The 20,199-nt window shown below is 41.4% G+C and overlaps 1 protein-coding gene across 3 annotated transcripts; it reads right to left on the bottom strand.

The window, feature by feature from the left end:
- Positions 1–6,225: 6,225 nt before the first annotated feature.
- Positions 6,226–9,195, bottom strand: LOC125740347 (uncharacterized). 3 transcript variants are annotated; one of them, XR_007397564.1, is made up of 3 exons: positions 8,559–9,195; positions 6,996–7,815; positions 6,226–6,955 (listed from the first exon to the last, which is right to left on the bottom strand). XR_007397564.1 is itself a non-coding variant. In XM_049011344.1 (2 exons), the coding sequence occupies exons 1-2, from the start codon at positions 8,564–8,566 to the stop codon at positions 7,098–7,100; spliced, it is 726 nt and encodes a 241-aa protein (XP_048867301.1). In that variant the 5' UTR covers positions 8,567–9,195; the 3' UTR covers positions 6,963–7,097. The 3 variants fall into 3 exon arrangements, 1 of the variants encoding a protein (XP_048867301.1); XR_007397565.1 differs by having other exon boundaries at positions 7,015–7,815; XM_049011344.1 differs by lacking the exon at positions 6,226–6,955 and having other exon boundaries at positions 6,963–7,815.
- Positions 9,196–20,199: the final 11,004 nt, after the last annotated feature.

Below are 20,199 nucleotides of genomic sequence, written 5' to 3'. Positions count from 1 at the left end.
ATTATTTGTAGTAGTTTAAAGAAATTGAAGATATTTCGTAGGAGAAGTGAGATGCTTTCATGAAACATTTACAAGTGTACAAAAAAGGCAAGATTTTTTGTGACTAACCTCATTAAGCTTACACAATCCATCTGTGCTTATGCTAACTTGGACGGAGTGGACGGATATAGTCGACTGCCTGATTCAAACCACTCTCTGTTCTAAGGTATTTCACGCTATATCCATTGGGTGGTATTGGCAGAGGTTCCAAATATATTGATCTAAAACATGCCAAAATTTGAAATCCTCCAGAAGTATTAAGTGGTGGATAAGCTGCATACAGGACATCTCAGAGGTCTTTGTAATTGCCATTTTTATCTGGGAATGTTATTCGCTTCCTACCTAGGCCACAGTTCTGTAAATGACTATGTTCTTCTGGCAAAGGATGGACATCTTTTTCCGCAAAACAGAAGAAGTCATGTGTCCATGACTCTGTTGTTATACTTGCTCTCTATTTCACCCTTTGGTATGGGTCCCTTTGTCCTCTTAAAACGGTCATACAACTGGAACAGCTGGACTAGATTTCTTTCAATCTGGTCCTGTCTAGATGTGTTAAATTCAGAATGTGCAACAAGTGCAGAAAGACTGGCTGAGGTTGACACCCCAGGTGTTTGATTTGACACCAGTGATGTCGCTTCTGCTACAACTATGTCTGAATTTTCAGACTGTCTCATTAATATCCTTGCAGCTTGATGCAGAAGTCTGGCTAACTTTGGAGACTCGCCACTGGGAAAAAATGCACAATACAGTATGTACTCAGTTATCCAGACATAATTAGTCTAATGTCTGTTTCAGCAAAGAGTAGCTGTAACTGGTGATTGTGATCTCACACACTACTAAAACAAAAGTTTAACGAATAATATAGCATTAATAAAATAATGTCATATTAAAGTGAAAAAAGTACTTTTAAATCACATAGCTTTCTAAATTTTAACGTCAAGATATAGCAAGTTCGACCCAATGAAAAACATAACTTCTAAATACTAAGAAGTGCAGGGTGCTGACTACTTGTCATCTACTTAGATTTCCAAAAGGCTTTTGATGTTGTCCCCCACAAGAGGCTCCTACTTAAACTCAAAGTGACAGGTATTTTAGGTACCGTAGCCACCTGGATTGATAACTGGTTAACAGATAGGAAACAGCGAGTAGTTATAAGAGGCACAATGTCACAGTGGGCTTGCGTTCATAGTGGGGTACCGCAGGGTTCGATTTTAGGACCACTATTGTTCCTAATTTACATAAATGATATGGATACCAATATATACAGTAAACTGGTGAAATTTGCAGATGACACCAAGGTGGGTGGTGTAGCAGATACTGAATTAGTGGCTCAGCAGCTACAGCGGGATCTTGATTTAATTAGTGACTGGGCCGATACCTGGCAGATGAAATTTAACGTCGATAAATGTAAGGTACTCCATCTAGGGAGCAGAAATATAAAGTACAGGTATTTCATGGGTGTCACTGAAATAAAGGTAGCTGATCATGAGAAAGACCTTGGTGTGTATGTTGATGCTTCCATGTCCCATTCTCGCCAGTGTGGGGAAGCAATAAAAAAGGCCAATAGGATGTTGGGGTATATCTCCAGGTGTGTGGAGTTTAAGTCAAGGGAGGTAATGCTAAGATTATACAATTCCTTGGTGAGACCTCACCTAGAATATTGTGTGCAGGTTTGGTCACCATATCTTAAAAAGGACATTGTGGCCTTAGAAAAGGTGCAGCGTAGGGCTACAAAAATGATTCCTGGTCTTAGAGGAATGTCATACGAGGAACGGTTACTTGAGCTAAATCTGTTCAGTCTCAAGCAAAGGAGATTGAGGGGGGACATGATCTAGGTATATAAGATTCTAACAGGTTTGGATGCTGTTCAACCAAATAGTTACTTCAGCATTAGTTTAAATACACGAACTCGTGGCCATAGGTGGAAATTAGCGGGAGAACATTTCAAGCTGGATTTAAGGAAGCACTTCTTTACGCAGCGTGTAGTCAGAGTATGGAATAGCCTTCCTGATAATGTAGTGCAAGCTGAATCCTTGGGTTCCTTTAAATCAGAGCTAGATAAGATTTTAACGACTCTGAGCTATTAGTTTAGTTCTCCCCAAGCGAGCTTGATGGGCCGAATGGCCTCCTCTCGTTTGTATAGTTCTTATGTTCTTATGTTCTGATTACTTCTGTTGCTTAGTTCGATGTTATTTTATTTCCAGGTGTGATGTGCCGAGTATGAAGCTATTCGCCGCATTATAAGTATGAAAAGAAGACAGAATATCAAAAATATCGAGGCAGAATTAATTCAACAAAGTATCAAAAATATTATTCAAGAAAATGAAACACTTCTTGCGACTGAAGGCGTCTGTCGTCGAAAAGCGAAGCATTACTGTCGCCTTTAAATCATGTCACATTTGCGACGTTTTACAGGAGGTAGTTAATCTTAACTTCAGGTTTGTCTGTAAAATATCATTATAAACAAGTAATGTGAGTTTTCAGTTTGCTTAAAGCAAGATAAATGAAGTTACACTTCCTTTAAAATGAAAGATTACAATCCGTGGCAGAGGGGCAGTTTGCAGCACAACACCGGCATTAAACATCAGCATAATTAAAGCCAAACTAAATGAGTTTAGCGTCATTCGGTAATTACATAGCACAATTATATAACTTAATACATACATATAATGTAAGGACTTCCATATATTGCTGACCAGGAAAAACTTTAAGTTCTAACACGCTGTCAGCGCGTGCCTCGGTGTCCCCACAGTGCACCCACAGTCCTTTGCATGCACCGGTGCGCCCTTAAAACTGCAGGAGCCTTCTTACAGGCATGATTTTTATGATCGCGCATTGCATTTGTTTGACTTTATTAGGCTAAAACTTTTGTTCTAACTCAGACTTTCAGTTTCATGATGCAGGCCCCAGGTGCTACACAGTTAATGGTCCCTGAGTGCACCACAGCTTTCGCTATAAAACAATCTCTCTACAGCCATATTTGGGGGCTGCCACAGGGGTGGCCAGAGGTTTCCAAGGAGGGATGTGGCCGCCCCTTGGAGGCGCCCTTGACATTAAGAGGTGGGGAGATACAGTATATTGTCACACTGGGCCTCCTGACCCTTTGGGCCAGTAAGGCCAGTGTCTCTCTCCGGTAGGCGATCACCTCTTTATGGTGTCTTTCATACTGCTCCATCAGGGCTGCCGGTTCCTCCCGGATGCCCCTCAGAACAGATATTTTTTCCACCTTCAGACCTGAGGAGCTCTTCACTACATTGGCAGCGAATGTTTCTGCACCAGTGGGCTTGAGTGCGTGGGGGGAAGGAGGGGCGTGTGGTGACAAGGAAGCAGGATGGTTGGGGTTTGGTGATCTACCAGACTGAAAGGTATTCTGGGGACTCAGGGGACAGTGTCGCCCTGATGTAGAGGGGCCTATAGGAGGGATGGCTGATGTAGAGGAGCCAGGTGTGGAGGTGCCACACATTGAGGAACCCTGGTGATCACACTACAGGGGGACAAATGTTGGTGGGCCAAGAGGAAGTGGCTGGGGAGTAGAAAGCACAGATGTCTGGGAGGTGGGTAGACTACAGAGATTTATGCACCCCGGGACTCCCTCAAGTGCTTCTGAGATCTAGGATGGCCAATACTCGGTCCTCCCCAGGAGTGAGAGAATGCAGACTGGTGCTCCCCCCAGCCCACCTCACCTGCTCCCTCCAGAGTGCTGCAACCATCCTTTTGGTGATGCTGACATCGTCCCTGCACTTCCTCCTCATACCCTCTGCCAGGCGGCAGCAGCCATGGCCCGCAGAATGTATCTTTTTTCTTTCATCTCCTGCTATATATTTTCCTGATATATATTTGTCTTTTGCAAAGTGCATCGTGGTATAGGAAACGTACCCCAGAGCAGGACTTCAGACTAAACCATTTTCGGGAAGGGTAGGTGTGCTTGGGGTGAAAAAACTTTACATTAACTGGTGAGATAGATTAATTTTATCTGTACTTTTTTGAATATGAAGAATTATATTATTTTGGGGGATATCTCCCTATTTTAATGCTGGAGGGAGCCCCTCCCCCCAAATTTATGCCTGACCCACAAACCCACACACTGTTCACAGATGAGAACAGCGCAGACCCTGCACGGTCATGTTTGGCAACTCCTTCCAATTTTATAGCCCAAACCAGGAGTAAAAGATGTCGAAAATCAGACCCTTCATAAACTTTTCTATCTTCAATGATACTCCATAATGCTGCTTAAAATGAAGCAATGCACGCACAAGTTAAAGCTCTTTTCGTTTTAATGAATGAGGAAAGAAATAGTTTTGGATAAAGAAATGAATTAGTCTTTTTTTTCCATGTGAGCATCCTCCTGCAGCCTTTAAATATGGAAAAGTGGCTGATGGATGGACTTCTGAGTGAAACTCATTACCCCAAATTTTCTTAAATTGGCTTATATATTTACAACATGGTGACTGCAACAATAATACACCTACGACTGTGGTGTTCTACCTAGAGCACCACTAGAGGGAGCTCACACATTCTATTGTACTTGCCACAGTAACAACAGTGATGTATAGGAACAGTTAGAAGCCGGTAATTTATATATAAAAAATGTAATTTCATTAATCTGAATGGGTGGGCCCAGCTGTCAATCCCACCCAGGCCTATCCATAGCTCCGCCTCTGTGTCAGTCCATCTCTTTGCAGTCCAAGTTGTACATCTACCAATCTGGACAGCAAATTTACAACCGTTCTGTTTCGGTGGTTATATTTAAGGAATGTCACATTAGTAAATTCACGCTTTACATGAACATCTGAAATGGGCAGAGACAAAATCTGCAGTACAGGCAGACCAATGTCTTTAAAACTCCTTTTTCCTTCAGCACCCTCATACTGCAAAACCTCAATCCAAAGTTCTCCATGTTGTTCATCTCTGTGAAACTGCAACAGGAGAGCTCTCTCCACTGGTTTTCTAATTCACCAAGGGAACAGGAAAGGCCCTCTTTTGGTAGGCTGCCTACTGCAGGTAATCTTACCCGGGGATGTAGCATCTCCAGCTTACTCAAGTGACTCTGGAAGTCGCATTTGATACTGTGTCCAGAAGCAGTCCATGCTGCGCTTAGGAATGACGTCTGTTTCAGTGTAGAATTGACTGTAAATTCCTAGCAAAAAAAACTGCCAGAAAAGTATTGCAAAATTGCTGTTAATCACTGTAAAACCCCCAGCTCCATGGGTGTCCCTACAGGTGGCTGCCCTTTGCTGCCAGGCTTGCTGTCACCTTCGTCTGTGCCCATGTGTCAAGTAGGGCAAAATGGGGTAGGTGAAAATAGAATTTCCCCAAGGGGAGTAACAAAGTACCTTCATTTCATTTAGAAAAGAATTCCAAAATGTCTTTTACAGGTTTTGTCGTATGTAAATTACAGCAATTGTCTTTTTTAAACAGAAAAATAACAATTAACTGTAATCTAGTTTAAAATGTTATCATGTATTCTATTCAAATTATTGAAGTTACCTGGCAACTGGAATTGGCAAATACTATTGATTCCAATGAAACATTTGAAACCACAAAATCACATGAAGAAAACGTACGCTGACCGTTACTGAAACGACCTGGTATCTGTTTCATACCTCACTTTACAACACACAGGACTTTTTTTTAACAATTTAAAGGCACAAGTTATTTTACGTCATGGCCAAGCCACCTTTGCTAGTTTAATGGCAGAAAAATAGTCAAAGCCAGGCGCCTGGTCCACAAGGGATGTACTCAGTCACTGCTGTGTTTATGGTTTAAACATGCTATAAACTAATTTTTTCTAACATTTTCTTTAAGAGCTAGGTGCACTTGCACCTTGGTGGATTGCTATTATATTTGTGGATTTGCCAGGTAGAAGAAAAGAATGCTTCTCTACAGAGATACAGAAACAAATCTGCTTGTACACAATGTGAAAGCGTTTGAGCAGACCATCTACAACAACAGCAGGATTCCACCAAAGTAGAGGTCTGCATTCCCGTAGAATCCATGGCAATTAAGTGCAGGGCAGGACAAACTTTCATTTTTGAATGCAGGAGCACAAGGGAAGTGACTGATATGCTCGCAGTAAAAAGAATGAAACAAGTGCTTTTTGTTATCAAACAATTATTTATTTGCATGAGTAAATAGAAAATTACACAACAAAGTATAGCACGATATCACAACATTACATTGTCTCAAAGCGCTTTAGAGCACCCCCACCCAAAGCCCCCAGTGAGTAAGCCATAGGCGACAGTGGCAAGGAAAAACTCCCTAGAAGGAAGAAACCTTGGGAGGCACCAGACTCAAAGGGGAAGCCCAAACCTCCAGGGGCCGGCAGGGAGAGTGAAAAACACACACATCAGATAACTGCAACAGGTATTCTTCTACATATCCTATACATATGCATGGTACAGTGGTTAGCACTGTTGCCTCACACCTCTGGGAACATTTATCCATTTTCTAAAACCGCTTCTCCTGTTCAGGGATGTGGGGATCAATTTGCCTTTTGGAACAGGCGGTCAGATGGATCCCAGAGGCTACAGGCACGAGGCAGGGAACAACCCAGGATGGGACACCAACCCATCACAGGGCAGGCTCACACACACAGATCATTCACACACACACACACACAAACACACACACAAAAACTCACCATTCATTCACACACCATTCATAAACACCATTCACACACCAGTCACTCACACAGCATTCACTCACACACACACCATTCATGAACACCATTCACACAGCATTCACTCACACACACCATTCATAAACACCAGACACACACCAGTCACTCACACACCATTCACTCCCCATTCACACACACATAGACCATTCACATACACCATATACTCACACACACCATTCACTCACACACGCCATTACCACTCACACTCACTCACACATGCCATTACCTCACACACACCTTCACACACCTGTCACTCACACACACCATTCACTCACACGCCATTACCTCACACACACCATTCAATCACCATTCTCATACACACACACACACACACACACCACTTACACACACCATTCACACCCATCATTACCAAACACACTCACATACCATTGACATATACCACATTCCCATTTGATGTGGACACCTTCACACTGCCTGCTTCTAGATTATTTATGTTCAGGTGTTCCACTAATAATTTGTCCACTTTAGTTCCAGCAATTTCCCAATTAAGAGCATTCAGCTGGAATTCACTGTCTACAACCTCTATCTCCACATCCAAAATTTCCAATTCAAATTCTGAATTAAAACCCCTCTCTGCAGTCTCCTCCAATTTGACCTCTCCAATTTGTATTTCGACAATTTCAAATTTATCATTTACACCATCTAGCTCAAACTGGCAGAGGTCGACCACTACGGCTCCTATTTTCAGCCTGTCTTGGTGGTCATCTGCAGGCTTTATGGAGACTGTCCTTTCATTTAACAGAAAAACCTCTAACCCATGCATGTCTAACCCCTTATCCCTCCCAGGCTGGTTGATGGGTGGAGTTGCTGGGGAGCACTCTCCTTCTTCACCCCAGCAGATGATCTCATCCCACTTGTCCCAGGCTGCCCAATACACATCATCCGTCCAGCTAACTGCCTTGGCAATTGGCTTTCGGGTGTGTGACACGATGGAACGGTCAGCCTGGTCAGAGGGTGATTCTGCTGGGGAGCACAGCTCTTCCTCATCTTCCCAGTCAATCACTTCCATCCACTTGTCCCAAGTTGCCCAGTATCGATCGTTGCTCCAGCTGACAGCTTTTGCAATTCGTTTGTTTCTGAATGAGGAAAAACACACAAGCAATACAATAGAGCTGTCAGTCACTCCTGGCACATGGAATTCAGTTCTGCACTGACACCTTCGCAATGAACAACTGCATTATAGCATAGGAAACTAGTTAACTTTCACATACAATTTACATATAATCAAGAAAGAAGCCTGGAACAATTTTAAATTTTACTAAATGGCAATATACTGATTTTAGTCACCAAACAAACTTTTCAGGTCTTGCTTCACTACTTTTATCTGTGTTTGTTGCAATACATCTGCCCTCTCCTGGTCTGCTGGAATATCATTGCTGTAGGCAGCACCGAGCGCAACCACCCGCATCCTCTTCCGAATGCAACATGAAAGCGCGGGAAAGCGCACGTGCAAAAGTGAAATATCATCTAGACTTTGCGGCACAGGAAACTAGCCGACTTGCACATAAAATTTAAATATAACCAACACAGTAGCCCGCAACAATATTCACTTTATTTAAAAGCAATGAACTAATTTACTCACAAGCAAGCGCAATTATTTACTTAAGCGCAGTAAAGCGCACGCGGAAAAGCGAAATATCAACTACACTTTGCGCATAAAATTTAAATATAATTAACATTGTACCCCAGAACAAAATCACTTTATTTAAAAGCAATATACTGACTTTACTCACCAAACATATTTTAATATACATGCAAATTTGACAGATACTAAATAAGAAAAATTATCCGATAAAATGGGAGCAGAAAAGCAACGTACCTCGTCATCTTGGTGCAGAAAACAAGTGAAGCTGCGTCTTTCAAACCGGCAGCGTCCCACGTGCCGAAGAGTCAAATGTAATCAAGCAACACGGCCCACACAATTAAATAATAACATCATAATAATTATAGCTCTTGTATAATTATTCTATATATTATTCTATAATTAGAGGAACAGACTTTTATGTCAATAAAATGGGCACGAGGCAGGGAACAACCTAGGATGGGGGGCCAGCCCATCACAGGTCACACTCACATACCATTCACTCTCACATGCACACCTATGGGCAATTTAGTAACTCCAATTAGCCTCAGCATGTTTTTGATTGTGGGGGTACACCGGAGTACCCGGAGGAAACCCCACGAGGACACGGGGAGAACATGCAAACTCCACACACATGTAATCCAGGCAGAGACTCGAACCTGGGTCCCAGAGGTGTGAGGCAACAGTGTTAACCACTGCACCACCATATATATACAGTGCTCAGCATAAATGAGTACACCCCACTACATTTGTCAGAAAACCTTTAGTTTCCTTTCAGAATCAACATTTTCTATGAGATACTATATTACAAAATACTCTCACAAATGTGGGCCATTGATTGCAAACAAGATTTGTTGATTTGCACACACAAAAAAGTGATTTTCCTAACAAATTCACTCAAGCCCATGTTGCAAAAATGAGTACACCCCAATTATAGTCTTAGGAGAAAAGCCACACTTAAGACTACAAAATTCTAATTAACAGGCATTCAACCACAGGTGAGTCTAATGATTCATTTAAGAGGTGTCCAGCAGACAGGTGACTATAAAAGGGCATTACTTAACAAAGAAAAGCCCTTCCCATTTCATGCTGTCAGCAATGGCTCCACATGGAAGAGAAATGTCACAAAATCTGAGAAAGGCAATCATTTCTTTACACAAAAAAGGTGAGGGCTACAAGAAGATCAGCAAAGCTTTACCTATCAGTCAAAATACTGTAGCAAAAGTGATCCAAAAATTTAAGAAAGATGGAAGTGCAACGATCTTACAGCGACGTCCAGGCCGTCCACGGAAGTTAACATCTCGAGAGGAGCGTCTGCTGATGAGAAGGGTTGAAGAAAATCGCCATGCAAGTTCACTGCAGTTAGCTAAAGTAGTAGAAAGCCAAACTGGAGTGACCGTTTCCCGTGACACCATACGGCGCACACTGCAGAGGAATGGCATGCATGGGTATCGTCCACGAAGGAAGCCTCTCCTAAAGCCCATGCACAAAAAAGCACGCCTAGAATTTGCTAGGGCCCATGCGGAAAAAGATGAAGACTACTGGGACTCTATACTCTGGAGTGATGAGACAAAAATCCCTGTTTTTGGAACTACTTGTTTCAAAACTGTATGGCGTCGTAAAGGTGAGGATTTCAAAGAAAAATGCATGGTGCCTACAGTGAAGCATGGTGGTGGCAGTGTCCTTATGTGGGGCTGCATGAGTGCTGCTGGTGTTGGGGAGCTGCATTTCATTGATGGTATCATGAACTCAACAATGTACTGCTCTATACTGAAGGAGAAGATGCTGCCATCTCTCCATGCACTTGGTCGTCGTGCACTTTTCCAACACGACAATGATCCAAAACACACATCTAAAGCTACTGTTGCATTTCTGAAGAACAGGGTGAAGGTGATTGAATGGCCAAGTATGTCTCCTGATCTGAACCCAATCGAACACCTGTGGGGAATTCTGAAGCGACAAGTTGAGCATCACTCTCCATCCAGGCTCTGAAACAGGTTATTCTTGAAGGATGGAAAAAGATAGATGTTGCAATATGTCGCCAACTTGTTCATTCCATGCCTAGAAGACTTGGTGCTGTCCTTAAAAATCACGGCGGTCATACAAAATACTAGATGTAGTACTTTTTGTTGCGGGGTGTATTCATTTTTGCTTCAACCAATTTGAGTAAAACTGAAGATTTTGTGATCTAAGTTATATTATTAACCTTAATTTCATGTTATGGAGTTAAACAAGTGTTCAATAAAACTCAGCCTTGTGAAAATTTTGGAAGTTATTCTTTTGTTCATTGAGCTACTGATTACATTCGTACTTTTCAAAGGGGGTGTACTCATTTATGCTGAGCACTGTATATGTAAATATATATATATATAATTATGGACAAAATATAATCGTGATTTAATGTATCCCTTCTGCTCTTAAAAAAGCGCAATATGTCTGAATGACGAATATGTCTATTACGTTTTAATAATCTTGTTAATATTTGTTTACCTTTTTTTCTGTAATCACTCTGTTAAAGCAATTTTTAAATCTAGCTGTGAAATTGATGATGCTGTTATTCTGACTGTCTGAACATAAGTGAGGGGATGGATGCACTATTCTATGGAGGCCTCTGAAGAGAATAAATTATCCCAATATTATATTGAGAGAGATGATTAAATCAGAGCTAGATAAGATTTTAACAACTCTGAGCTATTAGTTAAGTTCTTCCCAAATGAGTTTGATGGGCCGAAAGGCCTCCTCTAATTTGTACATTTCTTATGTTCTAAGACATACAGTACTGTGTGAAAGTCTTAGGCAGTCCAAAGAAATGTTTAAAGCTGTTTATCTGGGTAGCAAGTGTACTTTGACTTAGAATAAATGACACAATTTAACATTAGAACATGTGCAAATTAAGAGTAACACAATAAAAACTAGTAATAACTTCTTCTGTTTTCTAAAGCGTTACTGATATCTAGTTGGATGGCTAGATGAACACCGCTTCAGTTCCCAAACTTCTCCCCAGGGGCACCTCAGCCGTTCCATGATTTTGTTAAATTTCACCAACAGCTCAATTAAATAATTAATTATACTGGTTTAAAAAGTCAGTGACAGATTGACTAGCTGTACTGTATGAGGTGTGCTAGTGGCCAAGTCAAAAAATACATGGCTGCACTGGATGGTCGTTACAAATACTAGGATGATTTTAGCAGAGGTTCTGAAATGGCTAAGCTGACACACTTTGACAGGCATAATGTAGCTGAAGTTCAGCCTGTAGCTGAAGACCCTGCCCCACTGCAGAAGTTCAAGGGAATTCTGCTTTTCCTTCTCCATCACTTCCTGGATGGCCTCTTTCGAAGACCTCTTCATGCACACCCTAGCCAGATGCACTGAGAGGCTTGGCTGTGTCTTCTTGCACACGGGGCAGAGCAGGAAATGCCTGCTCGAAGCACTGGGGATAAAATAAAATTAAAAAAAGTCATAAAGATTAGATTTGATTCATTACTTTTAGTTGAATAAAGAAACAGTCCAGTCATCATCAACACTGTTCGTTTCACAGTGGTTTGGATAAATAACATTTGCATATCCTGATGGCTCCTAGACTGAGTAAAGTACATAATCACAGCTATTGAAACATGTTAACTAATTACTTACATTTATATTAAAATAAAATTTAATTAAATTAAACTTAAGCTGCTTCAAAATATTATTTTAGGTTTGTAATGTACATAATCATAGCTATTGAAACATGTTGACTAATTACTTACATTTATATTAAAATAAAATTTAATTAATTAAATTAAACTTAAGTTGCTTCAAAATATTGTTTTAGTTTTGTAATGGATGCAATTTAAGTTTTAACAATAGCAGTCAGTGGTCAGAGACTTTTGCACAGTGTCAGTAAAGTAGAACAAGTTTATCCACAATTTCTACAGATTCTAATGAAATGAACAGTCCATTATTGGGATGGCTGAGGTCCTTCACGATCTTCTTGGCCTTGGTCCAGCACCGCCTGCTGTAGATTGAGTGCAGGTCAGGGAGCTCGGTGCAGATGGTGCGCTCAGCTGATCGCACAACCCTCTGTAGAGCTCGTCTGTCCTGCATGGTGCTGTTCCCGAACCAGGTTTCCTCCCAGAGTATGTGCAGATCAGTTGCATTGGGGAGTCCATACTGTGATGCTGAGTGAGTGTAGTAGGAGTTTGAGAGATGAAACTCCTGATGATTTACTCCCTCGGCTAACTAATCAGAACAGGATCATACCAATACCAAAATTATAAGTTTATAAATGTTTTTCACTACCCTGATTCATTCAGTTATTTCTGTTTGTTAATTCCACCCCCCAAGCAAATACATAAACAAACAAACAAACAAATATTGAGGGGGGATGTGTCAGAGGTGATAGAATCAGTGGATGAATCTAAAAAAAAAGTCATGATTTTTTTCTCTCCAAAACATAATGCACAAAAGTTAGGTAAGACATTGACATGTTATGACAGTAGCATGATGCAGAGGAACAAACAGAAGGAAATATCAAACTAAACCTGAGTCAATTAGGACTAATTACACTAAATTACGTGGAACACACAAAATACCTAAAACCACTTAATAAACAAACAACAAATATTGCATTAGATAAACTATACTGATGCCTGAGAGAAGTTGTTGTCTAAGCTGCAGCAAGTACGTAAGGCACAGGTGCAGAGACACTACATATAGTGCAAACTAATTTAAAAGTATACAGTACACACAATGATTCCTGAAAAATCAAAATACCGTGGAATACTAATGAAATACTTATCAGGATGATGATGATGATGATGATGATGATAGAAATAATAAAGAATTAGTTTAAGGTATTATGCAATTGACATGTACAATTAAAAAAGAAATTGCACCAGACATTTCCTGTGGCAAAGAAGGGTTGCTTTGTGGCATGTCGCCGACAGGATGTCATGGGCAGGAGGGTAGGCAGGCAGGGCAGCACAGGCAGAAGGGCTGGCGGGCAGCCAGAACTGTTTTGCCACTGCAGTTTGTTTTACAGTTTCATCTGCATTTGTTTCCCCAAGGTATAACAGCAGCTAATTTATGAACATGCTGCTTTTCAGAAAAGAAGTTTAATTTCCAGGAGCATGACCAGTGCACACATTTAGTGTTGACGGTTCTTTGTAAAATGGATGTCCTGTACTTTTATTGATCTGTCCGTCCGTCCATCCATCCATCCATCCATCCATTTTCTAACTACTTCTGATGAAGTTCCGGGTTATGAGGTATCCTGAAGCCCAGGCAATATGGGACACACACACACACATAGGGTATACCTATCTTTATGGGGCGAGCTCATTCACATCTATGGGATAAATGCTAACGCTAACTATGACAAGCTTAACCCCCACCCTGCCATAACCATAAGTAACCAAGCAAAATACAAGAGATTTTGCATTTCTAGTTTTTCCATAGCAGTCACAGATTTTTATAAAATAGAGTTTTCCCTTATGGGGACCAGGAAACCAGTCCCCATAAGGGAAAAAAACGGCTATTTATCACGTTATGGGGACATTGTGTCCCCATAAGGACAGGTATATCCGCTCGCACACACACACACACACACACACACACACACATACACACACACACATGCACACAGATGGATAGATAAACACAGTTACTGTGGATGTCGATCCTGTATTAATAAGACAGAACTGTCATACTTAATAGGATCATATCCCTAGTTCTACATATGCATAATTATATTTAATACAAATGACACTTTAATGTTAATTTCTACAGCTGAACAGAAGACGCTTCAGAGAGTGGTGAGGATGACAGAGAAAATAATTCTCCAGGCTCTCTCCCATCGGTTCAAGAACTTCACTACTCACGTTGCCACAATAGATCCATTAAGATCGTAAAAGATCCCACGCACCCATAAGCTGTTTGAACTTCTGCCCTCTGGTAAACGTTACCGCAGTATGCATTGCAGAACAACCAGATTTAATAACAGCTTCTACCCCCAAGCCATCAGAATACTAAACGCTAATGAACATAAGTTTATGTGAAGCCCTTCTCTCTCTTACTCTCTGTGCACTTTATTACCGCAACTGGTATTAAGTTTACTTTTTATTTATATAGTGCAATAATATAATCAGGAATGGTGCGTGAGTGTGCCCTGCGATGGGCTGGCCCCCCATTCTGGGTTGTTCCGTGCCCCGTGCCCAGTGCTTCCGGGATAGGCTCCGGACCCCCCGCGACCCAGTAGGATAAGCGGTTTGGAAAATGGATGGTGGGATGGATGTATACGTAACTAACAAGGGGACTTTGCGGGTGGTTCAAGAGTATGCCCTAGGTGATACTGCTTCACTGCGTTCAGTTGGCGCTATCTGCAGACATCGTAACACTGTATGGCTCTTGTTCCGAAAAAACATTATCAAAAGAAGGAAAAAAATAATATTTAAAGAAGACAAAAAAAACATCCAAGGGAAAAAAATTTACAAAAAAATTATATCCGAAGAAGAAGGAAAAACATGCAAAGGAAAAAAAAAAACAAACTTTGTCCAAACAAACTTGACACTGTTGATTTAAGGACTTCAAGACACTGTAAACACAGCGGGCAGATACCTGTCCACAGTGCATTTCTGCTGATATCTTTCAGGTAAGAGCAGTGCTGATAAATGTCATCAATGAGGTAACCTTTCAAATATGGCAGTTTAAAAAATCTCCTGATATATCATGAACATTGGCTTATCAATAGTCTAAATTGAAATAATTTCTGACATAGGTTTGTTTGATGTTTAATTTTGAGTATTCCATTGGGCTGTGCAAATTAAGTATTTAATTTATAGGCACTGACAAATACTGATTTAACAAATATGTAACCTTTCTACAAAATGAACACTTGTTTGCTAGTTTGAAAATAACAGAATAAACACTGAATATTTTGTAGTTTAATTTAAAGGCACCAACATTTAAACACGGTGAAATCTTTCTTATCCAGAGTTACAATAAAAGCAAATCTGCTGAGACTGCGACTCTGTTCTCAAAACTGTAAGTTCATCAGAGGTGGAGACTTCCAGTCCACAGGGTACAAATCCAGACCAAGATTTTGTTTCAACCAACCAGTAGTATAAGAAGTCACATTCACAGAGCACTCAACTGGTTGGTTAAAACAAAATCTTGGTCTGGATTTGTACTCTCTGGACCTAAAATCTCCAGCTTTGAAGTTCATATGCAAAATAAGCCCACTATTTCACTAAAGCTTCAGGATAGTCTGTTCAATATAGTACTGTGTTCAAAACCAAATACACAAAAAGACATTTTGCAAGCAAATCCAAACACAAGTGGACACATACACCGGTTCACACTACGCCATTCCACACTAATGAATTTACAGCACCACTGGGTAGGAATAAGGCTTGATGCGATAAACCACCTATAACATTATATATCACAGACCTGCTCAAAGAGAAGAGGCGGAAAGCATCAAGGGAAAACTTTCAGAGTGAAGGAACCAAACTGGGCAGGGAATATTGCCCCTCCCCCTGCTTCCCGTGGGCCATAGATATGGGGGCTGAACTCATATACCTGATGTCAGTGTCATGCTGAGAAAAGTTCTGTTGGGCTAAAGAGACGGGAATATGGAGGCTCATGGACTCAGTTCTTAATTAGATTGGCCCACTGGAGCGTCCCGAGGTCCCACGTGACACAGGGTATTTATGTCCCGGCCTCACCTTCTTGCGTGACGCAAGAAATAAAAATAGAATAGAAATAGAAATAAAACTTTATGTAGGTAAACTCAAAACGCCTTCACTAGTCACACTGGCTGACTATCTCAAACGATTATAAAGCAGCATTTTGAAAACTGCTTTTTCTAAATAACAGGTACAACACTTACCTTGGCTTCTGGCCAAATGCCTTTCACAGCTTGGCACTCCAACGAAACGAAATTTGTATTTCCCCCTACCTCGTTGTCCCTTCAGTTCCTTCTGGAACTGGAACAAGAGCCAGACAGTGTTACGATGTCTGCAGATAGTGCCAAACAGATAAGGTGCAAAGACAGACGCAAAAATAAAACGAAGCAATTAGAGCCAACCAGTTGCTCAGATGCTGCTGTAGTGATTGAAGAACTTTTGTCGGAAGTTGACATAATGTCTTTTAACATTTGCTTTCATAGCGCTGTTCTACATTAAACATTTTGAAACGAAGCAGCCGAACTCGTGCCAGCGGTACGAAACGCGTCGAAGTTTCCCGACTCGACGCTGGAAAAGGCAGGGGCCGGACTGACTGTAGGGGGCGTGGCCAGAGACAGCCTGGCCACTGTTCCAAATCATGGGTGCATGTTACAAGTCCGGAACATATTTTAACTTAGTACTAACTTAGCATCATATTTGATCTAATTCGACTGAATATTCCAGGTTTCCATCTCTCATGCATCTGGTGTGACGTGTTTTCAGACTCTCAGGCTTGCGCAAAGAAATCTTACGGCAAGTCTATTTTACACTAGTATAAACGTAAAATCAGCGACACCAAAGGCGTTGGAGTAGTTTGCAAAACCTACAGACTATTTAAAAGGTAACACAACTGTTACATAGGTTTTATATCCGTGTGTCTGGGTGTGCAGACTTGTGGCGAATTGAACGTCTGACTCCGGTCAGCTGAGCAAAGTTGGTAACCTTGGTATTGTGTGTAGGAGATTCGGTATAACTATAATTTCGTTCTCCATTTACATGCCGGAAGTGTCTTTAAGTGTTATGTAGTTTTGCCTGAAACGCAAAAATAAAAGAAAGCAATTAGAACTAACCAGTTGCTGCTGTAGTGATTGAAGAGCTTTTGTTGGAAGTTGGATTCGAACCCACGCCTTACTTCGGAGAACAGAATGCACCTTACTTCGGAAGGCTGTTTACGTTGAGTCGGGCGAATGAGACCACTCGGCCATGGGGCAGTTTCCAGTTAAGCCCTAAGGAGTAGGTTAAGTCCAGCCTTGGCTTCCAAGCTGACGTTTTTCTACATATGTGCTTGTGTATCATGGACAGTAAGAGGGGGCAGGCAAGGAGAGAATTTCTCTTTGGTGATCAATAGAGTGTTATTATTATAACGTCTAAAACGTATGATGGTCTGTCGATAAATCAATAACAATATGAATGAAGTCAATGTTTATCTAAAGAAATCAGAATGACAGTATATGTTATTTAACAACCTGAACACAACACGAAACGTTAGCAGTAACATATGATGCTCTGCTGCCTTCAGTGAAAGTCCTGACATAATGTCTTTTAACATTTGCTTTCATAGCGCTGTTCTACATTAAACATTTTGAAACGAAGCAGCCGAACTCGTGCCAGCGGTACGAAACGCGTCGAAGTTTCCCGACTCGACGCTGGAAAAGGCAGGGGCCGGACTGACTGTTGGGGGCGTGGCCAGAGACAGCCTGGCCACTGTTCCAAATCATGGGTGCATGTTACAAGTCCGGAACATATTTTAACTTAGTACTAACTTAGCATCATATTTGATCTAATTCGACTGAATATTCCAGGTTTCCATCTCTCATGCATCTGGTGTGACGTGTTTTCAGACTCTCAGGCTTGCGCAAAGAAATCTTACGGCAAGTCTATTTTACACTAGTATAAATGTAAAATCAGCGACACCAAAGGCGTTGGAGTAGTTTGCAAAACCTACAGACTATTTAAAAGGTAACACAACTGTTACATAGGTTTTATATCCGTGTGTCTGGGTGTGCAGACTTGTGGCGAATTGAACGTCTGACTCCGGTCAGCTGAGCAAAGTTGGTAACCTTGGTATTGTGTGTAGGAGATTCGGTATAACTATAATTTCGTTCTCCATTTACATGCCGGAAGTGTCTTTAAGTGTTATGTAGTTTTGCCTGAAACGCAAAAATAAAAGAAAGCAATTAGAACTAACCAGTTGCTGCTGTAGTGATTGAAGAGCTTTTGTCGGAAGTTGGATTCGAACCCACGCCTTACTTCGGAGAACAGAATACACCTTACTTCGGAAGGCTGTTTACGTTGAGTCGGGCGAATGAGACCACTCGGCCATGGGGCAGTTTCCAGTTAAGCCCTAAGGAGTAGGTTAAGTCCAGCCTTGGCTTCCAAGCTGACGTTTTTCTACGTATGTGCTTGTGTATCATGGACAGTAAGAGGGGGCAGGCAAGGAGAGAATTTCTCTTTGGTGATCAATAGAGTGTTATTATTATAACGTCTAAAACGTATGATGGTCTGTCGATAAATCAATAACAATATGAATGAAGTCAATGTTTATCTAAAGAAATCAGAATGACAGTATATGTTATTTAACAACCTGAACACAACACGAAACGTTAGCAGTAACATATGATGCTCTGCTGCCTTCAGTGAAAGTCCTGACATAATGTCTTTTAACATTTGCTTTCATAGCGCTGTTCTACATTAAACATTTTGAAACGAAGCAGCCGAACTCGTGCCAGCGGTACGAAACGCGTCGAAGTTTCCCGACTCGACGCTGGAAAAGGCAGGGGCCGGACTGACTGTAGGGGGCGTGGCCAGAGACAGCCTGGCCACTGTTCCAAATCATGGGTGCATGTTACAAGTCCGGAACATATTTTAACTTAGTACTAACTTAGCATCATATTTGATCTAATTCGACTGAATATTCCAGGTTTCCATCTCTCATGCATCTGGTGTGACGTGTTTTCAGACTCTCAGGCTGGCGCAAAGAAATCTTACGGCAAGTCTATTTTACACTAGTATAAACGTAAAATCAGCGACACCAAAGGCGTTGGAGTAGTTTGCAAAACCTACAGACTATTTAAAAGGTAACACAACTGTTACATAGGTTTTATATCCGTGTGTCTGGGTGTGCAGACTTGTGGCGAATTGAACGTCTGACTCCGGTCAGCTGAGCAAAGTTGGTAACCTTGGTATTGTGTGTAGGAGATTCGGTATAACTATAATTTCGTTCTCCATTTACATGCCGGAAGTGTCTTTAAGTGTTATGTAGTTTTGCCTGAAACGCAAAAATAAAAGAAAGCAATTAGAGCTAACCAGTTGCTGCTGTAGTGATTGAAGAGCTTTTGTCGGAAGTTGGATTCGAACCCACGCCTTACTTCGGAGAACAGAATACACCTTACTTCGGAAGGCTGTTTACGTTGAGTCGGGCGAATGAGACCACTCGGCCATGGGGCAGTTTTCAGTTAAGCCCTGAGGAGTAGGTTAAGTCCAGCCTTGGCTTCCAAGCTGACGTTTTTCTACATATGTGCTTGTGTATCATGGACAGTAAGAGGGGGCAGGCAAGGAGAGAATTTCTCTTTGGTGATCAATAGAGTGTTATTATTATAACGTCTAAAACGTATGATGGTCTGTCGATAAATCAATAACAATATGAATGAAGTCAATGTTTATCTAAAGAAATCAGAATGACAGTATATGTTATTTAACAACCTGAACACAACACGAAACGTTAGCAGTAACATATGATGCTCTGCTGCCTTCAGTGAAAGTCCTGACATAATGTCTTTTAACATTTGCTTTCATAGCGCTGTTCTACATTAAACATTTTGAAACGAAGCAGCCGAACTCGTGCCAGCGGTACGAAACGCGTCGAAGTTTCCCGACTCGACGCTGGAAAAGGCAGGGGCCGGACTGACTGTAGGGGGCGTGGCCAGAGACAGCCTGGCCACTGTTCCAAATCATGGGTGCATGTTACAAGTCCGGAACATATTTTAACTTAGTACTAACTTAGCATCATATTTGATCTAATTCGACTGAATATTCCAGGTTTCCATCTCTCATGCATCTGGTGTGACGTGTTTTCAGACTCTCAGGCTGGCGCAAAGAAATCTTACGGCAAGTCTATTTTACACTAGTATAAACGTAAAATCAGCGACACCAAAGGCGTTGGAGTAGTTTGCAAA

The sequence above is a fragment of the Brienomyrus brachyistius genome, chromosome 4 (assembly GCF_023856365.1).
Source record: "Brienomyrus brachyistius isolate T26 chromosome 4, BBRACH_0.4, whole genome shotgun sequence".
Classification (NCBI taxonomy): domain Eukaryota; kingdom Metazoa; phylum Chordata; class Actinopteri; order Osteoglossiformes; family Mormyridae; genus Brienomyrus; species Brienomyrus brachyistius.
The sequence above is the reverse complement of the archived record's forward strand: the minus strand, read 5'-3'. Positions and strand labels throughout refer to the sequence as shown.